General features: G+C 32.3%; 2 protein-coding genes across 2 annotated transcripts; both read right to left on the bottom strand.

Annotated features, from left to right (window-relative positions):
- Positions 1 to 6,657: 6,657 nt before the first annotated feature.
- LOC131874823 (uncharacterized) lies at positions 6,658 to 8,277 on the bottom strand. The gene is made up of 2 exons (XM_059218742.1): positions 7,605 to 8,277; positions 6,658 to 7,211 (listed from the first exon to the last, which is right to left on the bottom strand). Exons 1-2 carry the CDS (start codon positions 8,275 to 8,277, stop codon positions 6,658 to 6,660), a joined length of 1,227 nt encoding a protein of 408 aa, XP_059074725.1.
- A 9,196-nt stretch (positions 8,278 to 17,473) lies between these two features.
- On the bottom strand, positions 17,474 to 19,093 carry LOC131874824 (uncharacterized). Its single transcript, XM_059218743.1, has 2 exons — positions 18,421 to 19,093; positions 17,474 to 18,027 (listed from the first exon to the last, which is right to left on the bottom strand). Exons 1-2 carry the CDS (start codon positions 19,091 to 19,093, stop codon positions 17,474 to 17,476), a joined length of 1,227 nt encoding a protein of 408 aa, XP_059074726.1.
- Positions 19,094 to 23,483: the final 4,390 nt, after the last annotated feature.

Below are 23,483 nucleotides of genomic sequence, written 5' to 3' on the forward strand. Positions count from 1 at the left end.
TAGTTCTTAGTGACTTCATGTTCGTTCTCACTACATTTTTTGGGGGCCCCTAATGTATGCTCACATCGAAGGATGAATTCTCTTAGCATACATGGGCGTAATTTCTAAAGTAAAAGAGTGACATCTTTAATTTAATTAGGATGTATAAAGAATTTGTAGAGAATTATTATGGTCTTTCTATTAGACAGATATGCACAAATAGTGAAAAGGAGTATGTCAATCTGAAATTCCAAGACATTGTTTTCATCATGGCATCCTTTTTGGCTACTCTTCTAGGGAGAATTTACTTTGCTAAATGGTTTAGGAGAATAGCATTTGAAGGTCCTTCTAAATGTGTTTTGTTAAAATTGATCCCCATTCAATTATACTAGAATAGATTATGTTTACCAAAAGAAGCAACATTCTCTTGGGCTTCTCTTCAAGGGAGAATTTTAACTACTGAATGGTTTAGCAGAATAGGCTTTGAAGGTCCATCTATATGTGTTTTCTGTGAACACCATGATGAGTAATTCAATCATATCCATTTAGGATGTCTCTTTTCCCAAAAATAGTAGAGATGGTTGTGTTCCAAACTAGGATGAATCGCTTCTAGACCGGTGTTTGTATTCTAGTGTAATTTAATTTTCATAATTTTTAATATTTGATTTTATATATAAATTATTCCTTAGTAGCTCATTTATTGTTAGCATAAATAGGAAAATATTTGGCTATGCTTAGTTTTTATTTCTTTTCTTGAGATATGTATTTAATTTCTTACCTTCTAAAAAATTTAATCTTGGATAAAGTTTTCTACGCAATTTTATTCATTGCCCTTACTTTTGATGCTATTTATAATATAATATAAACATTATACTAAAAATATACATTTTTCTTAAAAGCATAATCTTAATGTAATAAAAAAAAAAAATTTATAACGACTGATGAAATAGTTTAATTATTTATTTGCGTAGTCTGAACCAAATCCCTATAAAATAGCTAATAAATTTTATTATGTTTTCAGAAATAAAATTTGTTGAAATTTTATATTATATAAAAGAATCACTTTATTTACATTTCTTTTTTGCTGGGTAATAGGCCGAAGCCGATATTTTATCACTTTATTTAGAATATTATGAATAGACAATGAAAAAAATTAAAATAGTTATATATTTCTTATTATTTCTATAGTCTAAATTCATATTTCTTAAGTTATAAAATTGTGAAAAATATTTTATGGCTCTTTGATTGGCCAAAACAATTTGACACAAATTTCATTCACTACAAAAGACACATTTTTAAACAAAATTTCCATACATAATCTAGATCAAAGAGGTAGCTTCTATAATATAAAGTTCTAAAGAAATATAAAATGTATGCCCTAGCCATAAGGGGTGCAAAAAGGCAACACAAAGGTGTTCTATCAAAAATATAACTGACATATCGTAGAAATATTTTAGAAACAATTTTTTCTGCACAAAAGAAGAACTCCTCATGGATAAAATTTAACTTTGGCCTTTTTTTTCAATTTTGGAAGATGACATTAGTCGAATTTGGTGTATTCTTGAAGGAGACCTTTTCCTCTTGACCTATATCCGTGTATGCTCGGATTGGGACGAGAAGACTTAATTTTGATCCTCGTCATTTAAGGGGGATTTCTCCTCATATCCTCTAAAGAAACTAAATCAACATGATCATCACCCTTCCTAAATGTCCCATTAAGTAGTGATTCTTTTAAACAAGTAACAAAAAATGTTGGTAGGATGTGATTGCTTCTCCTTGAGAAAAGATTGGATATCTATATAAGAACAGTGTAACATGCATCTAAAGTAAAAACCCTTTCACCTTGCACATGTTGTTTATTTGGGGAGAGAAATAGAAGTTCCAAGTGAACAAGTTGGCAAAGGGAGCTAGAAGAGCTTGAAACCATCTTAGGGTAAACTAGATAATTGTTAGATTTGGCATCAATGCACCACATGGGAGTCTTGTGAGACACCTAAATAGAAAATTTTAACTATTGACATAATGATTTATGATGAGTCAAGTAAAAAAACACCTCCTACATTTAAAATAATTCCTTTCATAATCTACAAATTTCGACTAGAGTCTCTTGCCAACTTTCAATGAGATTTCAACTAGAAGGCCCATGGAAAAATCCATCTCTACACAAACTCAATCACATGTGGGAATTGTGTAATTTATTGGTTCTTTTACAAAACATGTAAACTTACGCAAACCATTTCCAATCATTCTCAAACAGTTCAACTCCAAAAAATGGAGAGGGACATCTTTTGATATTGATCTGATTTCTTTCACTGATGGTGTTTGTCAAGGTTGTGTGCTTGGTAAGAATCTCAAGGATTCTTTTACTTTGAGTATAGACCACCATGCTACAGTAAATTGGACCTAGTTCATGGTGACTTCATGTTCTTTCTCACTCCTTTTTTTGGGGGGGCCAAATATATGCTTGCATCGAATGATGAATTCTCTAGGCGTACATGGGTGTAATTTCTAAAGTAAAAGAGTGATGTCTTTAATTTAATTAGGATGTATAAAGAATTTGTAGAGAAGTATTATGGTCTTTCTATTAGGAAGATATGCACAGATAGTGACAAGGAGTATGTCAATCTGAAATTCCAAGACTTTTGTTTTAATCATGGCATCCTTTTTGGCTACTCTTCTAGGGAGAATTTTAACTACTAAATGGTCTAGGAGAATAGCGTTTGAAGGTCCATCTAAATGTGTTTTCCTAAAATTTATCCCCATTCAATTATACTAGAATAGATTATGTTTATCAAAAGAACCAATATTCTCTTGGGCCTCTCTTCAAGGGAGAATTTTAACTGCTGAATGGTTTAGGAGAATAGGCTTTGAAGGTCCATCTATGTGTGTTTTATGTGAACACCATGATGAGTAATTCAATCATATCATTTCAGGATGTCTCTTTTCCCAAAAATACTAGAGATGGTTGTGTTCCGAACCAGGATGAATCACTTCTCTTCCCAATGACATCCTTAACCTTTTTAAAAGTTGGTCAGAGTTAAATAGGAATTGTATATATGGATGTCTGATAATTATTTTCCCATCCATTATCCTATTGAAACTATGTAAAGAGAGACATTGAAAAAATTTCCAAGGAAAGAAGATGATTTGGGAGTCATTCATCAATAAGGTGGAAGTTGCTAATGTTGAAGTGATGAATATTAGAATTGGAGGTCATTTGAAAAGGAAAGTTTAATTTTCAAATTAGAATCGCTCTATTAGAATGAAATGGTTTAGATTGAAGATTCCTCTTTGCGTTGGCAATGGGGATCAAATAAGTAAAATAAAAAGAGAAAATCATGTTTGGTCTACTCCTAAGATAGGTTGGGATAAATTGAATTTTGATATTATTTCTCAGGGTAATCATGGAACCTTTATAGATGGTTGTGTAGTTCATGCCTATGATGGTTCAATTTTAGCTAAGTTGGAAAAGCATCTAGAAGATGACACAAATAACATAGCTGAACTCAAAGCTGTACTGGAAGGGGTACTTCTTTGCAGAGAGTTAAACATAAATATTTCAAAAATAGAAAGGTATTTAACCATAATAATTAATGCCTTGAGGGCGGGCTCTACTAAAAATTGGAAACTCAATTCATTTGTTGGCAAATAAATTCAGGTAATTAATTCCTTTGAAGAAGTAATCTTCAATCATATCTATCGATAGGTCAATCTTATGATAGATCGTTTGGAAAATTCATTGTTAGATGGAATTGAATTCAGAATTTGGGATCGGTTGGAAAACTCTTGTTCTCTCCATCGGTGGTTAGATTTGAAATTTGAGCTTTATTTCTCTGTGGTATAACTATTGGAAAGGGTAAAAATTCTTACTGATAGATGGTGTCAAGTTTATAATTGGAAGTAGATGCTTGTTCTCAATTTCCCCAAGGGTAGCTGATGTTGAATTTTGGATTTTTATTTCTCTATGTTATACTTGTTTGATAGGGGTTGAAAAAGATAAGCATTCGGAGGGGTAGACAACATTGAATTCCTAATCTAGAAGTATATGTTTGTTCTCAATTTTCCTACAAGCAGTTAATTTTTTGTTTTTAATTCTTAGTGTCCTATGTTCTAGCCATTTGATAGGGGTTGAATGTGGTTGGTAGTGTGATTAGAGAAAGTAGGCAAGTAGCTAAGGTGGTCTATTCCCACTTTATGTCCCAACTATCTATTCTTGTCATTAAAACAAAAATAAAACACCATACATAGTATGAGGCTTGATAATTTTATCTCTTATATTAATATCTTAATCTATTGAGTACATTCCTTATATCTCATTTATACTTTCTATCTTCTATTCACTATTCTTCTATTCCCCTCATCATCTTTTTTACTCATTATAAACTACTTACTTATATATCCTATTAGGGATGCAGCCCCTAGATGATATCCCAAAGAATAATCTCTTTCCTTAGTTACATATTCAGGAACCGTGTTAACATATCACACCCTTATCTCTCTAGACCGGTGTTTGTATTCTATTTTTTTATCAACAATAACTATATTTAAGCTAAATATAGTTTTATTTTATATGTAATATTCACATAAATAAAATTCTATATTACAATTGCATTTATCCCCTTAACTAATTTTTTTCAAGTTCTTTTAAAATACTTAGATAATCTTCATTTATACGAGTTATTTGTTGGTACCATAAAAAACGGATTCTTCTATAAATATTTTTCTCTTTAAAATTAGAGCCCACTTAAGTGCTTAAAAAATCATGACCATTGAAAGTAGAGACACCAATCTTCCCTGTCATTGGTTATGATAGTGGAGCTCCATACTTTATAAACTATACAAACAAAATAAGCTTTCTATTTGAGAGAATACACTTTCAAGTTGATATTGTAAGCTCACAAAGACCTTTCACAAAAATTATATCTCCCTTTCATAAATCCTTTTCATTTGTTATGATAGTCAAGGTGCATACTTTAAAAACTGTACAAACAAAATAATCATTACACTTTAGAGTATAATTTCTAGTTGAGTGTGCACACAAACATCTTTAGAAAACATTATATCTCTTTGCACCATATTACAAATTTCATTAGATAAAACAACCTGCATCCATACATAATTGAATTTGATAACTAATGATAGGTTCTATGTCAAACCATGCATGTCTATCACACCATTGGCATGTTTCACTTGTCCATCATGGAACCAAAATTAGAATTTTCTATTGCTCACTATGCTCAAATAAAAAATATTATTGAGATACAGCTTCTACCATTATATTCACCATAATTTTAAAAATCACCCTTGATGAGACATCATATCAAAAGAAGCCTCAAATTCTATCAACCATTCATCTTTCAATACATGAATCATTAAGGCCATTGAAAAGATATCTCCATCATTTTTCTTTTTTCCTTTTTCCCTCTGTTGCTGGTCTTATTGTAATTCCAATAGTTAGGCATAGAATTTTTAAGAGATTTAAATCTCTCATATAAATTAGATATATACATTTCTTTATTTTTCCCTTTTTAGTATTTCACCTTTGTTTTTCAATTTCCCATGACTAACTAAAGCCTCATTAGTACATTCAAAGTCAATTTATTAACCACTACTTTAGTCATTTTTGTTTCAAACTAATGGTCTCTATAACTCCATCAAGTGATCCCATGATCTGAAAAAGTAGTAGTAGTCTCATTGCATATTTATACTCCATTTTTTTTACTTTAATTCAATGTATTGTGGTCACATTCATATTGAACATATCCAAATCTGTAGCCAAAAAAACACCATCACCAATCTTAATTGTTAACCAATTGTTTAGCATGGTACAAGTCTTCAATAGTGTCCTTTATTTCGATGAACCTATCTATTTGTATGTTTTTATTATAAGTTGCAACCCAAATAAAAGTTAGAACAAGAAAAAATTGTTCCTGACACCTAATATTTGAGCTTATCAATCAAGCTCTATATCAAATTAAAAGAAGTAGAAGTGTAAAATATGCTCAATATACTAATTTATGACAAAAGGTATGTGAAAAAATAATAATTGCAAGAAAATAAAAACAAAAACCATACCACATCTTAGTGATTTGTGCAAAGAAAACCCTTTAAAGAGAAAAATCCCAATACAAAGAAACTTATTGTGTTATTCAATATCAAATGGTAGAGGAGCTTTTTCTAAAATTTTGCTCCGAAACAATACTGAGCATTAAAGAATATGTTGAGCTAGAAGAAAATGTCAATCCTCGAAAGGTGCCCTTCGATAAGGATTCCTTATTTTCAAGATCTCCTCCTTTATTATGTTCCATTCTTATCCAAATTTCATTCAATTATTTACACATGACTAGTTTGAATCTATTATTTATCTTTATTTCTTAAAGAATTACAAACATAAGCTAAAATATTGTCATAACATCACATCATTTTATTTCTATATCATCATCATACCAAAAACACATAATCACATAAACACAAACTGAAATCAAATTATTGATAAAAGATGTCCTTGCAATAATCAGTTATCCATATTCTCTTACGACTATGACAAAATATGAGATCAAAATTTAAAGGTGGTCTAGGAGCTGGAGGCTATAAAAAAACGAATCCCTCTGGATGCTCCTCTGCTCTCCCTTGTGCCTCTCTCAAGCTAACATTCTCCATTGTCAATGCATCCATCCTCTACGGTACTTGTATATCTGATACTCTCATCTGACGAAGTGTCTCGAGCTCTCCTCGCAAACGATCTTGGCCTGTTTCGAGTCCATCTATCTTAGCACATAGTTGCTGCATACGATCTTGCTCTTCTTTGAGTCCATCTATCTTAGCACATAGTTGTTGCATCTCTATCTGATGAATTGTCTCGAGCTCTCCTAGCACACGATTTTGCTCTACTTTGAGTGCATCTATCTTAGCACATAGTTGTTGCACAGGATGTTGCTCTACTTTGAGTGCATTTTTCTCGGCAAATAGTTGTTGCACACGATCTCGCTCTAATTTGAGCGCATAATTCGTAGCATATAGTTGTTGCAGCTCTATCTGCATTTGTCTCTCCCTCTCTCGGGCCTGATCAGGTTGGATCTGCAGACTATTCCGTTCTGCTTGAGCTTGGTCTCTCTCAGTTAGGGCCACACCTCTCACAAACTCTGCCCTTGCTAATCTCTCATAAAGTTGATCCATCTCTACCATAGCAGCATATATTTTTTCCATGGCCCTATCGCACTCTCGAGTGTTAGCTGCGAAACACAAAAACCAAAAAATGTTAGTTCCATGTATCTCGAATCACAAGAAGCTCTAACTATTTTCTAAACACATACTCATCTATGTTTATGAAAACTCAGCGCGCGCAAAAACATATTTGATTTATGTGATTATTAACAGGTCTGACTGTGGTGTAATGACTATCAGGTTAATTCAGCAGTTGTGACATTTAGAATTCTTAAAAAATGTGATCTAATCCTGCCTGAGATATTTGAAAGGAAAAGAAAAGAACATTTCAAGGCAGCCTATAATCTCTGCCAACATTCCGAAAACTAAGAAACCTTTAAGGTTGACCATAACCTAGAAAATTTAATTATCAAACAGTAAATGGCAAACCATAATGCAGTAACTACGAAAGAGAGACTTACCAGTTACTGAAGATGCAGTTCTTGTTGCAGATGCCTCTGAAGACGATAAGGTAAAACGGGGATATGCAGCGGAATTGGTAGTGGAAGTTGGTCCTGATGAAAATGACATCCCAGATGTTGGTACGGTTACAGCAGCAGAAGTAGTGGTCTGTGCTAGTGCAGTCCCTTCACCAGATAAAGGAATTGTAATTGTAGGTGCACTGGTGGTTGATGAAGACGAAGCAACAGTTCGAAACGCATTTGATGGTTGCGATACAGAGGAGGATTGAGTTGCTGAGGAAGTGGGCGGATTTCCCACCTGAGTGTTGGAAGGCGTGGGTGGAGTAAATGCTATGCCCGGAGTGCGGAAAGACAGATCCACATCCAGAGCAGAAGATTGCGAAGGGATTGCAAAGAATGGCGTAGGTGGACAAACCGCAGGGGCGTCGAAGAGAGCCGTAGACGGGTAAGCCGTAGCGCCGCCGAAGAGAGGCGTAGGCGCGTAACTCGCAATGCGGGGGAAGGATGGTGCAGGCGCGTAAAACGCAGTGGCACCAAAGAAAGGCGTAGGCGCGTAACCCGCAGTGGCGATGAAGGGGGTACCAGGGGCGTAAGTCGCAGTGACGCCGGGGAGAGGCGTAGGTGTATCAGCCGCAGCGACTGATACGGGGAATTCGAAACCTCTGTTCGCCATGGCTAAAGTTCAAGTAATGCCGAAAAAGGATTAAAATTGAAAACTGAATCCTTGGACCCTAGGGTTTTGTAAAATAAACAATCTGTTGCTCCTGTAAGCGTGTTACCTGGTTTGGTTTGTTAAAGCATTCTCCACTGGGCTTTATATGATATCATAGGACACCAGTTGGGTTGGGTAGGATTGGCCGACCATATAGTAATAGAGGATTTATTATTTTATTTTAAAAAAATCTTTAAGAACGTAGGGCTAGTGTATATTTGTGCTAATTATTTATTATAATTTTGCAGTATTGTTAGTTGAAAATTATATTATTTTAATTATATTTGTGTCTTATAAATTATAACTATTTTATTTGAAGAAAATGATATTTAATTATGAAATATTAATTATAATTCTAATTTTAATAATATAGTATTAATAATTATTTAGGTTATTTAGTGTGGTTATTGTTTATTAAAATTAAGTATTTCTCATTGTTATCGTATCTATGGCTTGTAGAATGATACTTTGGGGGAAGGCAATTAGTTCTTTAATGACGTTTGAACTGGCTTAGTCTCAAGTCTTATAATTGACAAGATATAGAGTAGGGTTTCTTTTATAAAATATATAAAATGTGAGTTTGTTTTTTAATCTGCAAAGTAGTTTTATTATGTTCTCTTGGTTTTGTATGAGAGCATGGAGGCAAAACAAAGCATTTGGTATTTCATTTATTGAGAAAGATACTAAACTTGGATTTTGACGAAATTCTTGCATACTAGTTGAATCATCTTGTCCCCAATTTTGCATCACTTGATATAATCTTAATTGTGGTTCATATATTGTAGAGAGCTAAAACATAATATAGAGTATAGTATAATAGATGAAATTTAATGTTCATGGGATTTTTTGATTTCAAAAAGAAATGGATGAGGTGTCATTAGCCAATAGAATATTTACTCTTATGAATAAATAAAAGTGTACTTCAATGTTTATAATTTTTAATAAAAATATTTGTAATAGTTACCCTTACATATAACTATTAGTCAACTGACAACTAAATCATAATATAGAATATAGTATAATAGATGAAATTTAAGATGAAATAGTTTACTTATTTCTTTGCGTAGTGTGAATCAAATCCCTATAAAATAGCTAATAAATTTTATTATGTTTTCAGAAATAAAATTTGTAGAAATTTTATGTTATATAAAAGAGTCACTTTATTTACATTTTTTTTGGCTGGGTAATAGGCCGAAGCCGATATTTTATCACTTTATATATAATATTATGAATAGATAATGAAAAAAATTAAAATATACATATATTTGTTATTATTTCTATAGTATAAATTCACATTTCTCAAGTTATAAAATTGTGAAAAATATTTTATAGCTATTTGATTGGCCAAAACAATTTGACACAAATTTCATTAACTGCAACAGTCACTTTTTTATACAAAATTTCCATACATAATCTAGATCAATGAGGTAGCTTCTATAATATAAAGATCTAAATAAATATAAAATGTATGCCCTACACATAAGGGGTGCAACAAGGCAACACAAAGATGTGCTATAAAAAATATAACTTACATATCATAAAAAATATTTAGAAACAATTTTTTGTGCACAAAAGAAGAACTCCTCATGGATAAAATTTAACTTTAGCCTTTTCTTTTCTTTTTTGAAAGATGACATTAGTAGAATTTGGTCTATTCCTGAAGGAGACCTTTTCCTCTTGACCTATATCCATGTATGCTCGGATTGGGAGGAGAAAACTAAATTTTGATCCACCTCATTTAGTGGGAATTTCTCCTCATATCCTTTAAACAAACTAAATCAACATGATCATCACCCTTTCTAAATGTCCCATTAACTAGTGATTCTTTTAAACAAGCAACAAAAAATGTTGGTAGGATGTGATTGCTTATCCTTGAGAAAAGATTGGATCTCTATATAAGAACAATGTAATATGCATCTCAAGTAAAAACCCTTGCACCTTGCACATGTTGTTTATTTGGGGAGAGAAATAGAAGATCCAGGTGAACAAGTTGGAAAAGGGAGCTAGAAGAGCTTGAAACCATCTTAGGGTAAACTAGATAATGGTTAGATTTGGCTTCAATGCACCACATGGGAGAATTGTGAGACACCTAAATAAAAAACTTTAACTATTTACATAATGATGTATCATGAGTCAAGTAAAAAAACACCTCCTACATTTAAAATAATTACTTTCATAAGCTACATATTTCGACTAGACTCTCTTGCCAACTTTCAATGAGATATCAACTAGGAGCCCCATGAACAAATCCATCTCTACACAAACTCGAGCACATGTGGTAATTGTATAATTTATTGGTTCTTTTACAAAACATGTAAACTTAGCCAAACCATTTGCACTCATTCTCAAACAGTTCAACTCCAAAAAATGGAGAGGGAGATCTTTTGATATTGATCTGATTTCTTTCACTGGTGGTGTTTGTCAAGGTTGTGTGCTCGGTAAGAATCTCAAGGATTCTTTTAATTTGAGTAGAGCCCACCATGCTACAGTAAATTGGACCTAGTTCTTAGTGACTTCATGTTCGTTCTCACTACATTTTTTGGGGGCCCCTAATGTATGCTCACATCGAAGGATGAATTCTCTTAGCATACATGGGCGTAATTTCTAAAGTAAAAGAGTGACATCTTTAATTTAATTAGGATGTATAAAGAATTTGTAGAGAATTATTATGGTCTTTCTATTAGACAGATATGCACAAATAGTGAAAAGGAGTATGTCAATCTGAAATTCCAAGACATTGTTTTCATCATGGCATCCTTTTTGGCTACTCTTCTAGGGATAATTTACTCTGCTAAATGGTTTAGGAGAATAGAATTTGAAGGTCCTTCTAAATGTGTTTTGTTAAAATTGATCCCCATTCAATTATACTAGAATAGATTATGTTTACCAAAAGAAGCAACATTCTCTTGGGCTTCTCTTCAAGGGAGAATTTTAACTACTGAATGGTTTAGCAGAATAGGCTTTGAAGGTCCATCTATATGTGTTTTCTGTGAACACCATGATGAGTAATTCAATCATATCCATTTAGGATGTCTCTTTTCCCAAAAATAGTAGAGATGGTTGTGTTCCAAACTAGGATGAATCGCTTCTAGACCGGTGTTTGTATTCTAGTGTAATTTAATTTTCATAATTTTTAATATTTGATTTTATATATAAATTATTCCTTAGTAGCTCATTTATTGTTAGCATAAATAGGAAAATATTTGGCTATGCTTAGTTTTTATTTCTTTTCTTGAGATATGTATTTAATTTCTTACCTTTTAAAAAATTTAATCTTGGATAAAGTTTTCTACGCAATTTTATTCATTGCCCTTACTTTTGATGCTATTTATAATATAATATAAACATTATACTAAAAATATACATTTTTCTTAAAAGCATAATCTTAATTTAATAAAAAAAAAAAATTTATAACGACTGATGAAATAGTTTAATTATTTATTTGCGTAGTCTGAACCAAATCCCTATAAAATAGCTAATAAATTTTATTATGTTTTCAGAAATAAAATTTGTTGAAATTTTATATTATATAAAAGAATCACTTTATTTACATTTCTTTTTTGCTGGGTAATAGGCCGAAGCCGATATTTTATCACTTTATTTAGAATATTATGAATAGACAATGAAAAAAATTAAAATAGTTATATATTTCTTATTATTTCTATAGTCTAAATTCATATTTCTTAAGTTATAAAATTGTGAAAAATATTTTATGGCTCTTTGATTGGCCAAAACAATTTGACACAAATTTCATTCACTACAAAAGACACATTTTTAAACAAAATTTCCATACATAATCTAGATCAAAGAGGTAGCTTCTATAATATAAAGTTCTAAAGAAATATAAAATGTATGCCCTAGCCATAAGGGGTGCAAAAAGGCAACACAAAGGTGTTCTATCAAAAATATAACTTACATATCGTAGAAATATTTTAGAAACAATTTTTTCTGCACAAAAGAAGAACTCCTCATGGATAAAATTTAACTTTGGCCTTTTTTTTCAATTTTGGAAGATGACATTAGTCGAATTTGGTGTATTCTTGAAGGAGACCTTTTCCTCTTGACCTATATCCGTGTATGCTCGGATTGGGACGAGAAGACTTAATTTTGATCCTCGTCATTTAAGGGGGATTTCTCCTCATATCCTCTAAAGAAACTAAATCAACATGATCATCACCCTTCCTAAATGTCCCATTAAGTAGTGATTCTTTTAAACAAGTAACAAAAAATGTTGGTAGGATGTGATTGCTTCTCCTTGAGAAAAGATTGGATATCTATATAAGAACAGTGTAACATGCATCTAAAGTAAAAACCCTTTCACCTTGCACATGTTGTTTATTTGGGGAGACAAATAGAAGTTCCAAGTGAACAAGTTGGCAAAGGGAGCTAGAAGAGCTTGAAACCATCTTAGGGTAAACTAGATAATTGTTAGATTTGGCATCAATGCACCACATGGGAGTCTTGTGAGACACCTAAATAGAAAATTTTAACTATTGACATAATGATTTATGATGAGTCAAGTAAAAAAACACCTCCTACATTTAAAATAATTCCTTTCATAATCTACAAATTTCGACTAGAGTCTCTTGCCAACTTTCAATGAGATTTCAACTAGAAGGCCCATGGAAAAATCCATCTCTACACAAACTCAATCACATGTGGGAATTGTGTAATTTATTGGTTCTTTTACAAAACATGTAAACTTACGCAAACCATTTCCAATCATTCTCAAATAGTTCAACTCCAAAAAATGGAGAGGGACATCTTTTGATATTGATCTGATTTCTTTCACTGATGGTGTTTGTCAAGGTTGTGTGCTTGGTAAGAATCTCAAGGATTCTTTTACTTTGAGTATAGACCACCATGCTACAGTAAATTGGACCTAGTTCATGGTGACTTCATGTTCTTTCTCACTCCTTTTTTTGGGGGGGCCAAATATATGCTTGCATCGAATGATGAATTCTCTAGGCGTACATGGGCGTAATTTCTAAAGTAAAAGAGTGATGTCTTTAATTTAATTAGGATGTATAAAGAATTTGTAGAGAAGTATTATGGTCTTTCTATTAGGAAGATATGCACAGATAGTGACAAGGAGTATGTCAATCTGAAATTCCAAGACTTTTGTTTTAATCATGGCATCCTTTTTGGCTACTCTTCTAGGGAGAATTTTAACTACTAAATGGTCTAGGAGAATAGCGTTTGAAGGTCCATCTAAATGTGTTTTCCTAAAATTTATCCCCATTCAATTATACTAGAATAGATTATGTTTATCAAAAGAACCAATATTCTCTTGGGCCTCTCTTCAAGGGAGAATTTTAACTGCTGAATGGTTTAGGAGAATAGGCTTTGAAGGTCCATCTATGTGTGTTTTATGTGAACACCATGATGAGTAATTCAATCATATCATTTCAGGATGTCTCTTTTCCCAAAAATAGTAGAGATGGTTGTGTTCCGAACCAGGATGAATCACTTCTCTTCCCAATGACATCCTTAACCTTTTTAAAAGTTGGTCAGAGTTAAATAGGAATTGTATATATGGACGTCTGATAATTATTTTCCCATCCATTATCCTATTGAAACTATGTAAAGAGAGACATTGAAAAAATTTCCAAGGAAAGAAGATGATTTGGGAGTCATTCATCAATAAGGTGGAAGTTGCTAATGTTGAAGTGATGAATAGTAGAATTGGAGGTCATTTGAAAAGGAAAGTTTAATTTTCAAATTAGAATCGCTCTATTAGAATGAAATGGTTTAGATTGAAGATTCCTCTTTGCGTTGGCAATGGGGATCAAATAAGTAAAATAAAAAGAGAAAATCATGTTTGGTCTACTCCTAAGATAGGTTGGGATAAATTGAATTTTGATATTATTTCTCAGGGTAATCATGGAACCTTTATAGATGGTTGTGTAGTTCATGCCTATGATGGTTCAATTTTAGCTAAGTTGGAAAAGCATCTAGAAGATGACACAAATAACATAGCTGAACTCAAAGCTGTACTGGAAGGGGTACTTCTTTGCGGAGAGTTAAACATAAATATTTCAAAAATAGAAAGGTATTTAACCATAATAATTAATGCCTTGAGGGCGGGCTCTACTAAAAATTGGAAACTCAATTCATTTGTTGGCAAATAAATTCAGGTAATTAATTCCTTTGAAGAAGTAATCTTCAATCATATCTATCGATAGGTCAATCTTATGATAGATCGTTTGGAAAATTCATTGTTAGATGGAATTGAATTCAGAATTTGGGATCGGTTGGAAAACTCTTGTTCTCTCCATCGGTGGTTAGATTTGAAATTTGAGCTTTATTTCTCTGTGGTATAACTATTGGAAAGGGTAAAAATTCTTACTGATAGATGGTGTCAAGTTTATAATTGGAAGTAGATGCTTGTTCTCAATTTCCCCAAGGGTAGCTGATGTTGAATTTTGGATTTTTATTTCTCTATGTTATACTTGTTTGATAGGGGTTGAAAAAGATAAGCATTCGGAGGGGTAGACAACATTGAATTCCTAATCTAGAAGTATATGTTTGTTCTCAATTTTCCTACAAGCAGTTAATTTTTTGTTTTTAATTCTTAGTGTCCTATGTTCTAGCCATTTGATAGGGGTTGAATGTGGTTGGTAGTGTGATTAGAGAAAGTAGGCAAGTAGCTAAGGTGGTCTATTCCCACTTTATGTCCCAACTATCTATTCTTGTCATTAAAACAAAAATAAAACACCATACATAGTATGAGGCTTGATAATTTTATCTCTTATATTAATATCTTAATCTATTGAGTACATTCCTTATATCTCATTTATACTTTCTATCTTCTATTCACTATTCTTGTATTCCCCTCATCATCTTTTTTACTCATTATAAACTACTTACTTATATATCCTATTAGGGATGCAGCCCCTAGATGATATCCCAAAGAATAATCTCTTTCCTTAGTTACATATTCAGGAACCGTGTTAACATATCACACCCTTATCTCTCTAGACCGGTGTTTGTATTCTATTTTTTTATCAACAATAACTATATTTAAGCTAAATATAGTTTTATTTTATATGTAATATTCACATAAATAAAATTCTATATTACAATTGCATTTATCCCCTTAACTAATTTTTTTCAAGTTCTTTTAAAATACTTAGATAATCTTCATTTATACGAGTTATTTGTTGGTACCATAAAAAACGGATTCTTCTATAAATATTTTTCTCTTTAAAATTAGAGCCCACTTAAGTGCTTAAAAAATCATGACCATTGAAAGTAGAGACACCAATCTTCCCTGTCATTGGTTATGATAGTGGAGCTCCATACTTTATAAACTATACAAACAAAATAAGCTTTCTATTTGAGAGAATACACTTTCAAGTTGATATTGTAAGCTCACAAAGACCTTTCACAAAAATTATATCTCCCTTTCATAAATCCTTTTCATTTGTTATGATAGTCAAGGTGCATACTTTAAAAACTGTACAAACAAAATAATCATTACACTTTAGAGTATAATTTCTAGTTGAGTGTGCACACAAACATCTTTAGAAAACATTATATCTCTTTGCACCATATTACAAATTTCATTAGATAAAACAACCTGCATCCATACATAATTGAATTTGATAACTAATGATAGGTTCTATGTCAAACCATGCATGTCTATCACACCATTGGCATGTTTCACTTGTCCATCATGGAACCAAAATTAGAATTTTCTATTGCTCACTATGCTCAAATAAAAAATATTATTGAGATACAGCTTCTACCATTATATTCACCATAATTTTAAAAATCACCCTTGATGAGACATCATATCAAAAGAAGCCTCAAATTCTATCAACCATTCATCTTTCAATACATGAATCATTAAGGCCATTGAAAAGATATCTCCATCATTTTTCTTTTTTCCTTTTTCCCTCTGTTGCTGGTCTTATTGTAATTCCAATAGTTAGGCATAGAATTTTTAAGAGATTTAAATCTCTCATATAAATTAGATATATACATTTCTTTATTTTTCCCTTTTTAGTATTTCACCTTTGTTTTTCAATTTCCCATGACTAACTAAAGCCTCATTAGTACATTCAAAGTCAATTTATTAACCACTACTTTAGTCATTTTTGTTTCAAACTAATGGTCTCTATAACTCCATCAAGTGATCCCATGATCTGAAAAAGTAGTAGTAGTCTCATTGCATATTTATACTCCATTTTTTTTACTTTAATTCAATGTATTGTGGTCACATTCATATTGAACATATCCAAATCTGTAGCCAAAAAAACACCATCACCAATCTTAATTGTTAACCAATTGTTTAGCATGGTACAAGTCTTCAATAGTGTCCTTTATTTCGATGAACCTATCTATTTGTATGTTTTTATTATAAGTTGCAACCCAAATAAAAGTTAGAACAAGAAAAAATTGTTCCTGACACCTAATATTTGAGCTTATCAATCAAGCTCTATATCAAATTAAAAGAAGTAGAAGTGTAAAATATGCTCAATATACTAATTTATGACAAAAGGTATGTGAAAAAATAATAATTGCAAGAAAATAAAAACAAAAACCATACCACATCTTAGTGATTTGTGCAAAGAAAACCCTTTAAAGAGAAAAATCCCAATACAAAGAAACTTATTGTGTTATTCAATATCAAATGGTAGACGAGCTTTTTCTAAAATTTTGCTCCGAAACAATACTGAGCATTAAAGAATATGTTGAGCTAGAAGAAAATGTCAATCCTCGAAAGGTGCCCCTCGATAAGGATTCCTTATTTTCAAGATCTCCTCCTTTATTATGTTCCATTCTTATCCAAATTTCATTCAATTATTTACACATGACTAGTTTGAATCTATTATTTATCTTTATTTCTTAAAGAATTACAAACATAAGCTAAAATATTGTCATAACATCACATCATTTTATTTCTATATCATCATCATACCAAAAACACATAATCACATAAACACAAACTGAAATCAAATTATTGATAAAAGATGTCCTTGCAATAATCAGTTATCCATATTCTCTTACGACTATGACAAAATATGAGATCAAAATTTAAAGGTGGTCTAGGAGCTGGAGGCTATAAAAAAACGAATCCCTCTGGATGCTCCTCTGCTCTCCCTTGTGCCTCTCTCAAGCTAACATTCTCCATTGTCAATGCATCCATCCTCTACGGTACTTGTATATCTGATACTCTCATCTGACGAAGTGTCTCGAGCTCTCCTCGCAAACGATCTTGGCCTGTTTCGAGTCCATCTATCTTAGCACATAGTTGCTGCATACGATCTTGCTCTTCTTTGAGTCCATCTATCTTAGCACATAGTTGTTGCATCTCTATCTGATGAATTGTCTCGAGCTCTCCTAGCACACGATTTTGCTCTACTTTGAGTGCATCTATCTTAGCACATAGTTGTTGCACAGGATGTTGCTCTACTTTGAGTGCATTTTTCTCGGCAAATAGTTGTTGCACACGATCTCGCTCTAATTTGAGCGCATAATTCGTAGCATATAGTTGTTGCAGCTCTATCTGCATTTGTCTCTCCCTCTCTCGGGCCTGATCAGGTTGGATCTGCAGACTATTCCGTTCTGCTTGAGCTTGGTCTCTCTCAGTTAGGGCCACACCTCTCACAAACTCTGCCCTTGCTAATCTCTCATAAAGTTGATCCATCTCTACCATAGCAGCATATATTTTTTCCATGGCCCTATCGCACTCTCGAGTGTTAGCTGCGAAACACAAAAACCAAAAAATGTTAGTTCCATGTATCTCGAATCACAAGAAGCTCTAACTATTTTCTAAACACATACTCATCTATGTTTATGAAAACTCAGCGCGCGCAAAAACATATTTGATTTATGTGATTATTAACAGGTCTGACTGTGGTGTAATGACTATCAGGTTAATTCAGCAGTTGTGACATTTAGAATTCTTAAAAAATGTGATCTAATCCTGCCTGAGATATTTGAAAGGAAAAGAAAAGAACATTTCAAGGCAGCCTATAAACTCTGCCAACATTCCGAAAACTAAGAAACCTTTAAGGTTGACCATAACCTAGAAAATTTAATTATCAAACAGTAAATGGCAAACCATAATGCAGTAACTACGAAAGAGAGACTTACCAGTTACTGAAGATGCAGTTCTTGTTGCAGATGCCTCTGAAGACGATAAGGTAAAACGGGGATATGCAGCGGAATTGGTAGTGGAAGTTGGTCCTGATGAAAATGACATCCCAGATGTTGGTACGGTTACAGCAGCAGAAGTAGTGGTCTGTGCTAGTGCAGTCCCTTCACCAGATAAAGGAATTGTAATTGTAGGTGCACTGGTGGTTGATGAAGACGAAGCAACAGTTCGAAACGCATTTGATGGTTGCGATACAGAGGAGGATTGAGTTGCTGAGGAAGTGGGCGGATTTCCCACCTGAGTGTTGGAAGGCGTGGGTGGAGTAAATGCTATGCCCGGAGTGCGGAAAGACAGATCCACATCCAGAGCAGAAGATTGCGAAGGGATTGCAAAGAATGGCGTAGGTGGACAAACCGCAGGGGCGTCGAAGAGAGCCGTAGACGGGTAAGCCGTAGCGCCGCCGAAGAGAGGCGTAGGCGCGTAATTCGCAATGCGGGGGAAGGATGGTGCAGGCGCGTAAGACGCAGTGGCACCAAAGAAAGGCGTAGGCGCGTAACCCGCATTGGCGATGAAGGGGGTACCAGGGGCGTAAGTCGCAGTGACGCCGGGGAGAGGCGTAGGTGTATCAGCCGCAGCGACTGATACGGGGAATTCGAATCCTCTGTTCGCCATGGCTAAAGTTCAAGTAATGCCGAAAAAGGATTAAAATTGAAAACTGAATCCTTGGACCCTAGGGTTTTGTAAAATAAACAATCTGTTGCTCCTGTAAGCGTGTTACCTGGTTTGGTTTGTTAAAGCATTCTCCACTGGGCTTTATATGATATCATAGGACACCAGTTGGGTTGGGTAGGATTGGCCGACCATATAGTAATAGAGGATTTATTATTTTATTTTAAAAAAATCTTTAAGAACGTAGGGCTAGTGTATATTTGTGCTAATTATTTATTATAATTTTGCAGTATTGTTAGTTGAAAATTATATTATTTTAATTATATTTGTGTCTTATAAATTATAACTATTTTATTTGAAGAAAATGATATTTAATTATGAAATATTAATTATAATTCTAATTTTAATAATATAGTATTAATAATTATTTAGGTTATTTAGTGTGGTTATTGTTTATTAAAATTAAGTATTTCTCATTGTTATCGTATCTATGGCTTGTAGAATGATACTTTGGGGGAAGGCAATTAGTTCTTTAATGACGTTTGAACTGGCTTAGTCTCAAGTCTTATAATTGACAAGATATAGAGTAGGGTTTCTTTTATAAAATATATAAAATGTGAGTTTGTTTTTTAATCTGCAAAGTAGTTTTATTATGTTCTCTTGGTTTTGTATGAGAGCATGGAGGCAAAACAAAGCATTTGGTATTTCATTTATTGAGAAAGATACTAAACTTGGATTTTGACGAAATTCTTACATACTAGTTGAATCATCTTGTCCCCAATTTTGCATCACTTGATATAATCTTAATTGTGGTTCATATATTGTAGAGAGCTAAAACATAATATAGAGTATAGTATAATAGATGAAATTTAATGTTCATGGGATTTTTTGATTTCAAAAAGAAATGGATGAGGTGTCATTAGCCAATAGAATATTTACTCTTATGAATAAATAAAAGTGTACTTCAATGTTTATAATTTTTAATAAAAATATTTGTAATAGTTACCCTTACATATAACTATTAGTCAACTGACAACTAAATCATAATATAGAATATAGTATAATAGATGAAATTTAAGATGAAATAGTTTACTTATTTCTTTGCGTAGTGTGAATCAAATCCCTATAAAATAGCTGATAAATTTTATTATGTTTTCAGAAATAAAATTTGTAGAAATTTTATGTTATATAAAAGAGTCACTTTATTTACATTTTTTTTGGCTGGGTAATAGGCCGAAGCCGATATTTTATCACTTTATATATAATATTATGAATAGATAATGAAAAAAATTAAAATATACATATATTTGTTATTATTTCTATAGTATAAATTCACATTTCTCAAGTTATAAAATTGTGAAAAATATTTTATAGCTATTTGATTGGCCAAAACAATTTGACACAAATTTCATTAACTGCAACAGTCACTTTTTTATACAAAATTTCCATACATAATCTAGATCAATGAGGTAGCTTCTATAATATAAAGATCTAAATAAATATAAAATGTATGCCCTACACATAAGGGGTGCAACAAGGCAACACAAAGATGTGCTATAAAAAATATAACTTACATATCATAAAAAATATTTAGAAACAATTTTTTGTGCACAAAAGAAGAACTCCTCATGGATAAAATTTAACTTTAGCCTTTTCTTTTCTTTTTTGAAAGATGACATTAGTAGAATTTGGTCTATTCCTGAAGGAGACCTTTTCCTCTTGACCTATATCCATGTATGCTCAGATTGGGAGGAGAAAACTAAATTTTGATCCACCTCATTTAGTGGGAATTTCTCCTCATATCCTTTAAACAAACTAAATCAACATGATCATCACCCTTTCTAAATGTCCCATTAACTAGTGATTCTTTTAAACAAGCAACAAAAAATGTTGGTAGGATGTGATTGCTTATCCTTGAGAAAAGATTGGATCTCTATATAAGAACAATGTAATATGCATCTCAAGTAAAAACCCTTGCACCTTGCACATGTTGTTTATTTGGGGAGAGAAATAGAAGATCCAGGTGAACAAGTTGGAAAAGGGAGCTAGAAGAGCTTGAAACCATCTTAGGGTAAACTAGATAATGGTTAGATTTGGCTTCAATGCACCACATGGGAGAATTGTGAGACACCTAAATAAAAAACTTTAACTATTTACATAATGATGTATCATGAGTCAAGTAAAAAAACACCTCCTACATTTAAAATAATTACTTTCATAAGCTACATATTTCGACTAGACTCTCTTGCCAACTTTCAATGAGATATCAACTAGGAGCCCCATGAACAAATCCATCTCTACACAAACTCGAGCACATGTGGTAATTGTATAATTTATTGGTTCTTTTACAAAACATGTAAACTTAGCCAAACCATTTGCACTCATTCTCAAACAGTTCAACTCCAAAAAATGGAGAGGGAGATCTTTTGATATTGATCTGATTTCTTTCACTGGTGGTGTTTGTCAAGGTTGTGTGCTCGGTAAGAATCTCAAGGATTCTTTTAATTTGAGTAGAGCCCACCATGCTACAGTAAATTGGACCTAGTTCTTAGTGACTTCATGTTCGTTCTCACTACATTTTTTGGGGGCCCCTAATGTATGCTCACATCGAAGGATGAATTCTCTTAGCATACATGGGCGTAATTTCTAAAGTAAAAGAGTGACATCTTTAATTTAATTAGGATGTATAAAGAATTTGTAGAGAATTATTATGGTCTTTCTATTAGACAGATATGCACAAATAGTGAAAAGGAGTATGTCAATCTGAAATTCCAAGACATTGTTTTCATCATGGCATCCTTTTTGGCTACTCTTCTAGGGAGAATTTACTCTGCTAAATGGTTTAGGAGAATAGCATTTGAAGGTCCTTCTAAATGTGTTTTGTTAAAATTGATCCCCATTCAATTATACTAGAATAGATTATGTTTACCAAAAGAAGCAACATTCTCTTGGGCTTCTCTTCAAGGGAGAATTTTAACTACTGAATGGTTTAGCAGAATAGGCTTTGAAGGTCCATCTATATGTGTTTTCTGTGAACACCATGATGAGTAATTCAATCATATCCATTTAGGATGTCTCTTTTCCCAAAAATAGTAGAGATGGTTGTGTTCCAAACTAGGATGAATCGCTTCTAGACCGGTGTTTGTATTCTAGTGTAATTTAATTTTCATAATTTTTAATATTTGATTTTATATATAAATTATTCCTTAGTAGCTCATTTATTGTTAGCATAAATAGGAAAATATTTGGCTATGCTTAGTTTTTATTTCTTTTCTTGACATATGTATTTAATTTCTTACCTTCTAAAAAATTTAATCTTGGATAAAGTTTTCTACGCAATTTTATTCATTGCCCTTACTTTTGATGCTATTTATAATATAATATAAACATTATACTAAAAATATACATTTTTCTTAAAAGCATAATCTTAATTTAATAAAAAAAAAAAATTTATAACGACTGATGAAATAGTTTAATTATTTATTTGCGTAGTCTGAACCAAATCCCTATAAAATAGCTAATAAATTTTATTATGTTTTCAGAAATAAAATTTGTTGAAATTTTATATTATATAAAAGAATCACTTTATTTACATTTCTTTTTTGCTGGGTAATAGGCCGAAGCCGATATTTTATCACTTTATTTAGAATATTATGAATAGACAATGAAAAAAATTAAAATAGTTATATATTTCTTATTATTTCTATAGTCTAAATTCATATTTCTTAAGTTATAAAATTGTGAAAAATATTTTATGGCTCTTTGATTGGCCAAAACAATTTGACACAAATTTCATTCACTACAAAAGACACATTTTTAAACAAAATTTCCATACATAATCTAGATCAAAGAGGTAGCTTCTATAATATAAAGTTCTAAAGAAATATAAAATGTATGCCCTAGCCATAAGGGGTGCAAAAAGGCAACACAAAGGTGTTCTATCAAAAATATAACTTACATATCGTAGAAATATTTTAGAAACAATTTTTTCTGCACAAAAGAAGAACTCCTCATGGATAAAATTTAACTTTGGCCTTTTTTTTCAATTTTGGAAGATGACATTAGTCGAATTTGGTGTATTCTTGAAGGAGACCTTTTCCTCTTGACCTATATCCGTGTATGCTCGGATTGGGACGAGAAGACTTAATTTTGATCCTCGTCATTTAAGGGGGATTTCTCCTCATATCCTCTAAAGAAACTAAATCAACATGATCATCACCCTTCCTAAATGTCCCATTAAGTAGTGATTCTTTTAAACAAGTAACAAAAAATGTTGGTAGGATGTGATTGCTTCTCCTTGAGAAAAGATTGGATATCTATATAAGAACAGTGTAACATGCATCTAAAGTAAAAACCCTTTCACCTTGCACATGTTGTTTATTTGGGGAGACAA

The sequence above is a fragment of the Cryptomeria japonica genome, chromosome 4 (genome assembly GCF_030272615.1).
Source record: "Cryptomeria japonica chromosome 4, Sugi_1.0, whole genome shotgun sequence".
Classification (NCBI taxonomy): domain Eukaryota; kingdom Viridiplantae; phylum Streptophyta; class Pinopsida; order Cupressales; family Cupressaceae; genus Cryptomeria; species Cryptomeria japonica.

Coding starts and splice junctions, on each gene's coding strand:
- LOC131874823 (XM_059218742.1), bottom strand. CDS start 8,277: ATGGCGAACAGAGGTTTCGAATTCCCCGTATCAGTCGCTGCGGCTGAT. Junction 7,212..7,604: donor AACTGCATCTTCAGTAACTG/GTAAGTCTCTCT, acceptor TGTGTTTCGCAG/CTAACACTCGAGAGTGCGAT.
- LOC131874824 (XM_059218743.1), bottom strand. CDS start 19,093: ATGGCGAACAGAGGATTCGAATTCCCCGTATCAGTCGCTGCGGCTGAT. Junction 18,028..18,420: donor AACTGCATCTTCAGTAACTG/GTAAGTCTCTCT, acceptor TGTGTTTCGCAG/CTAACACTCGAGAGTGCGAT.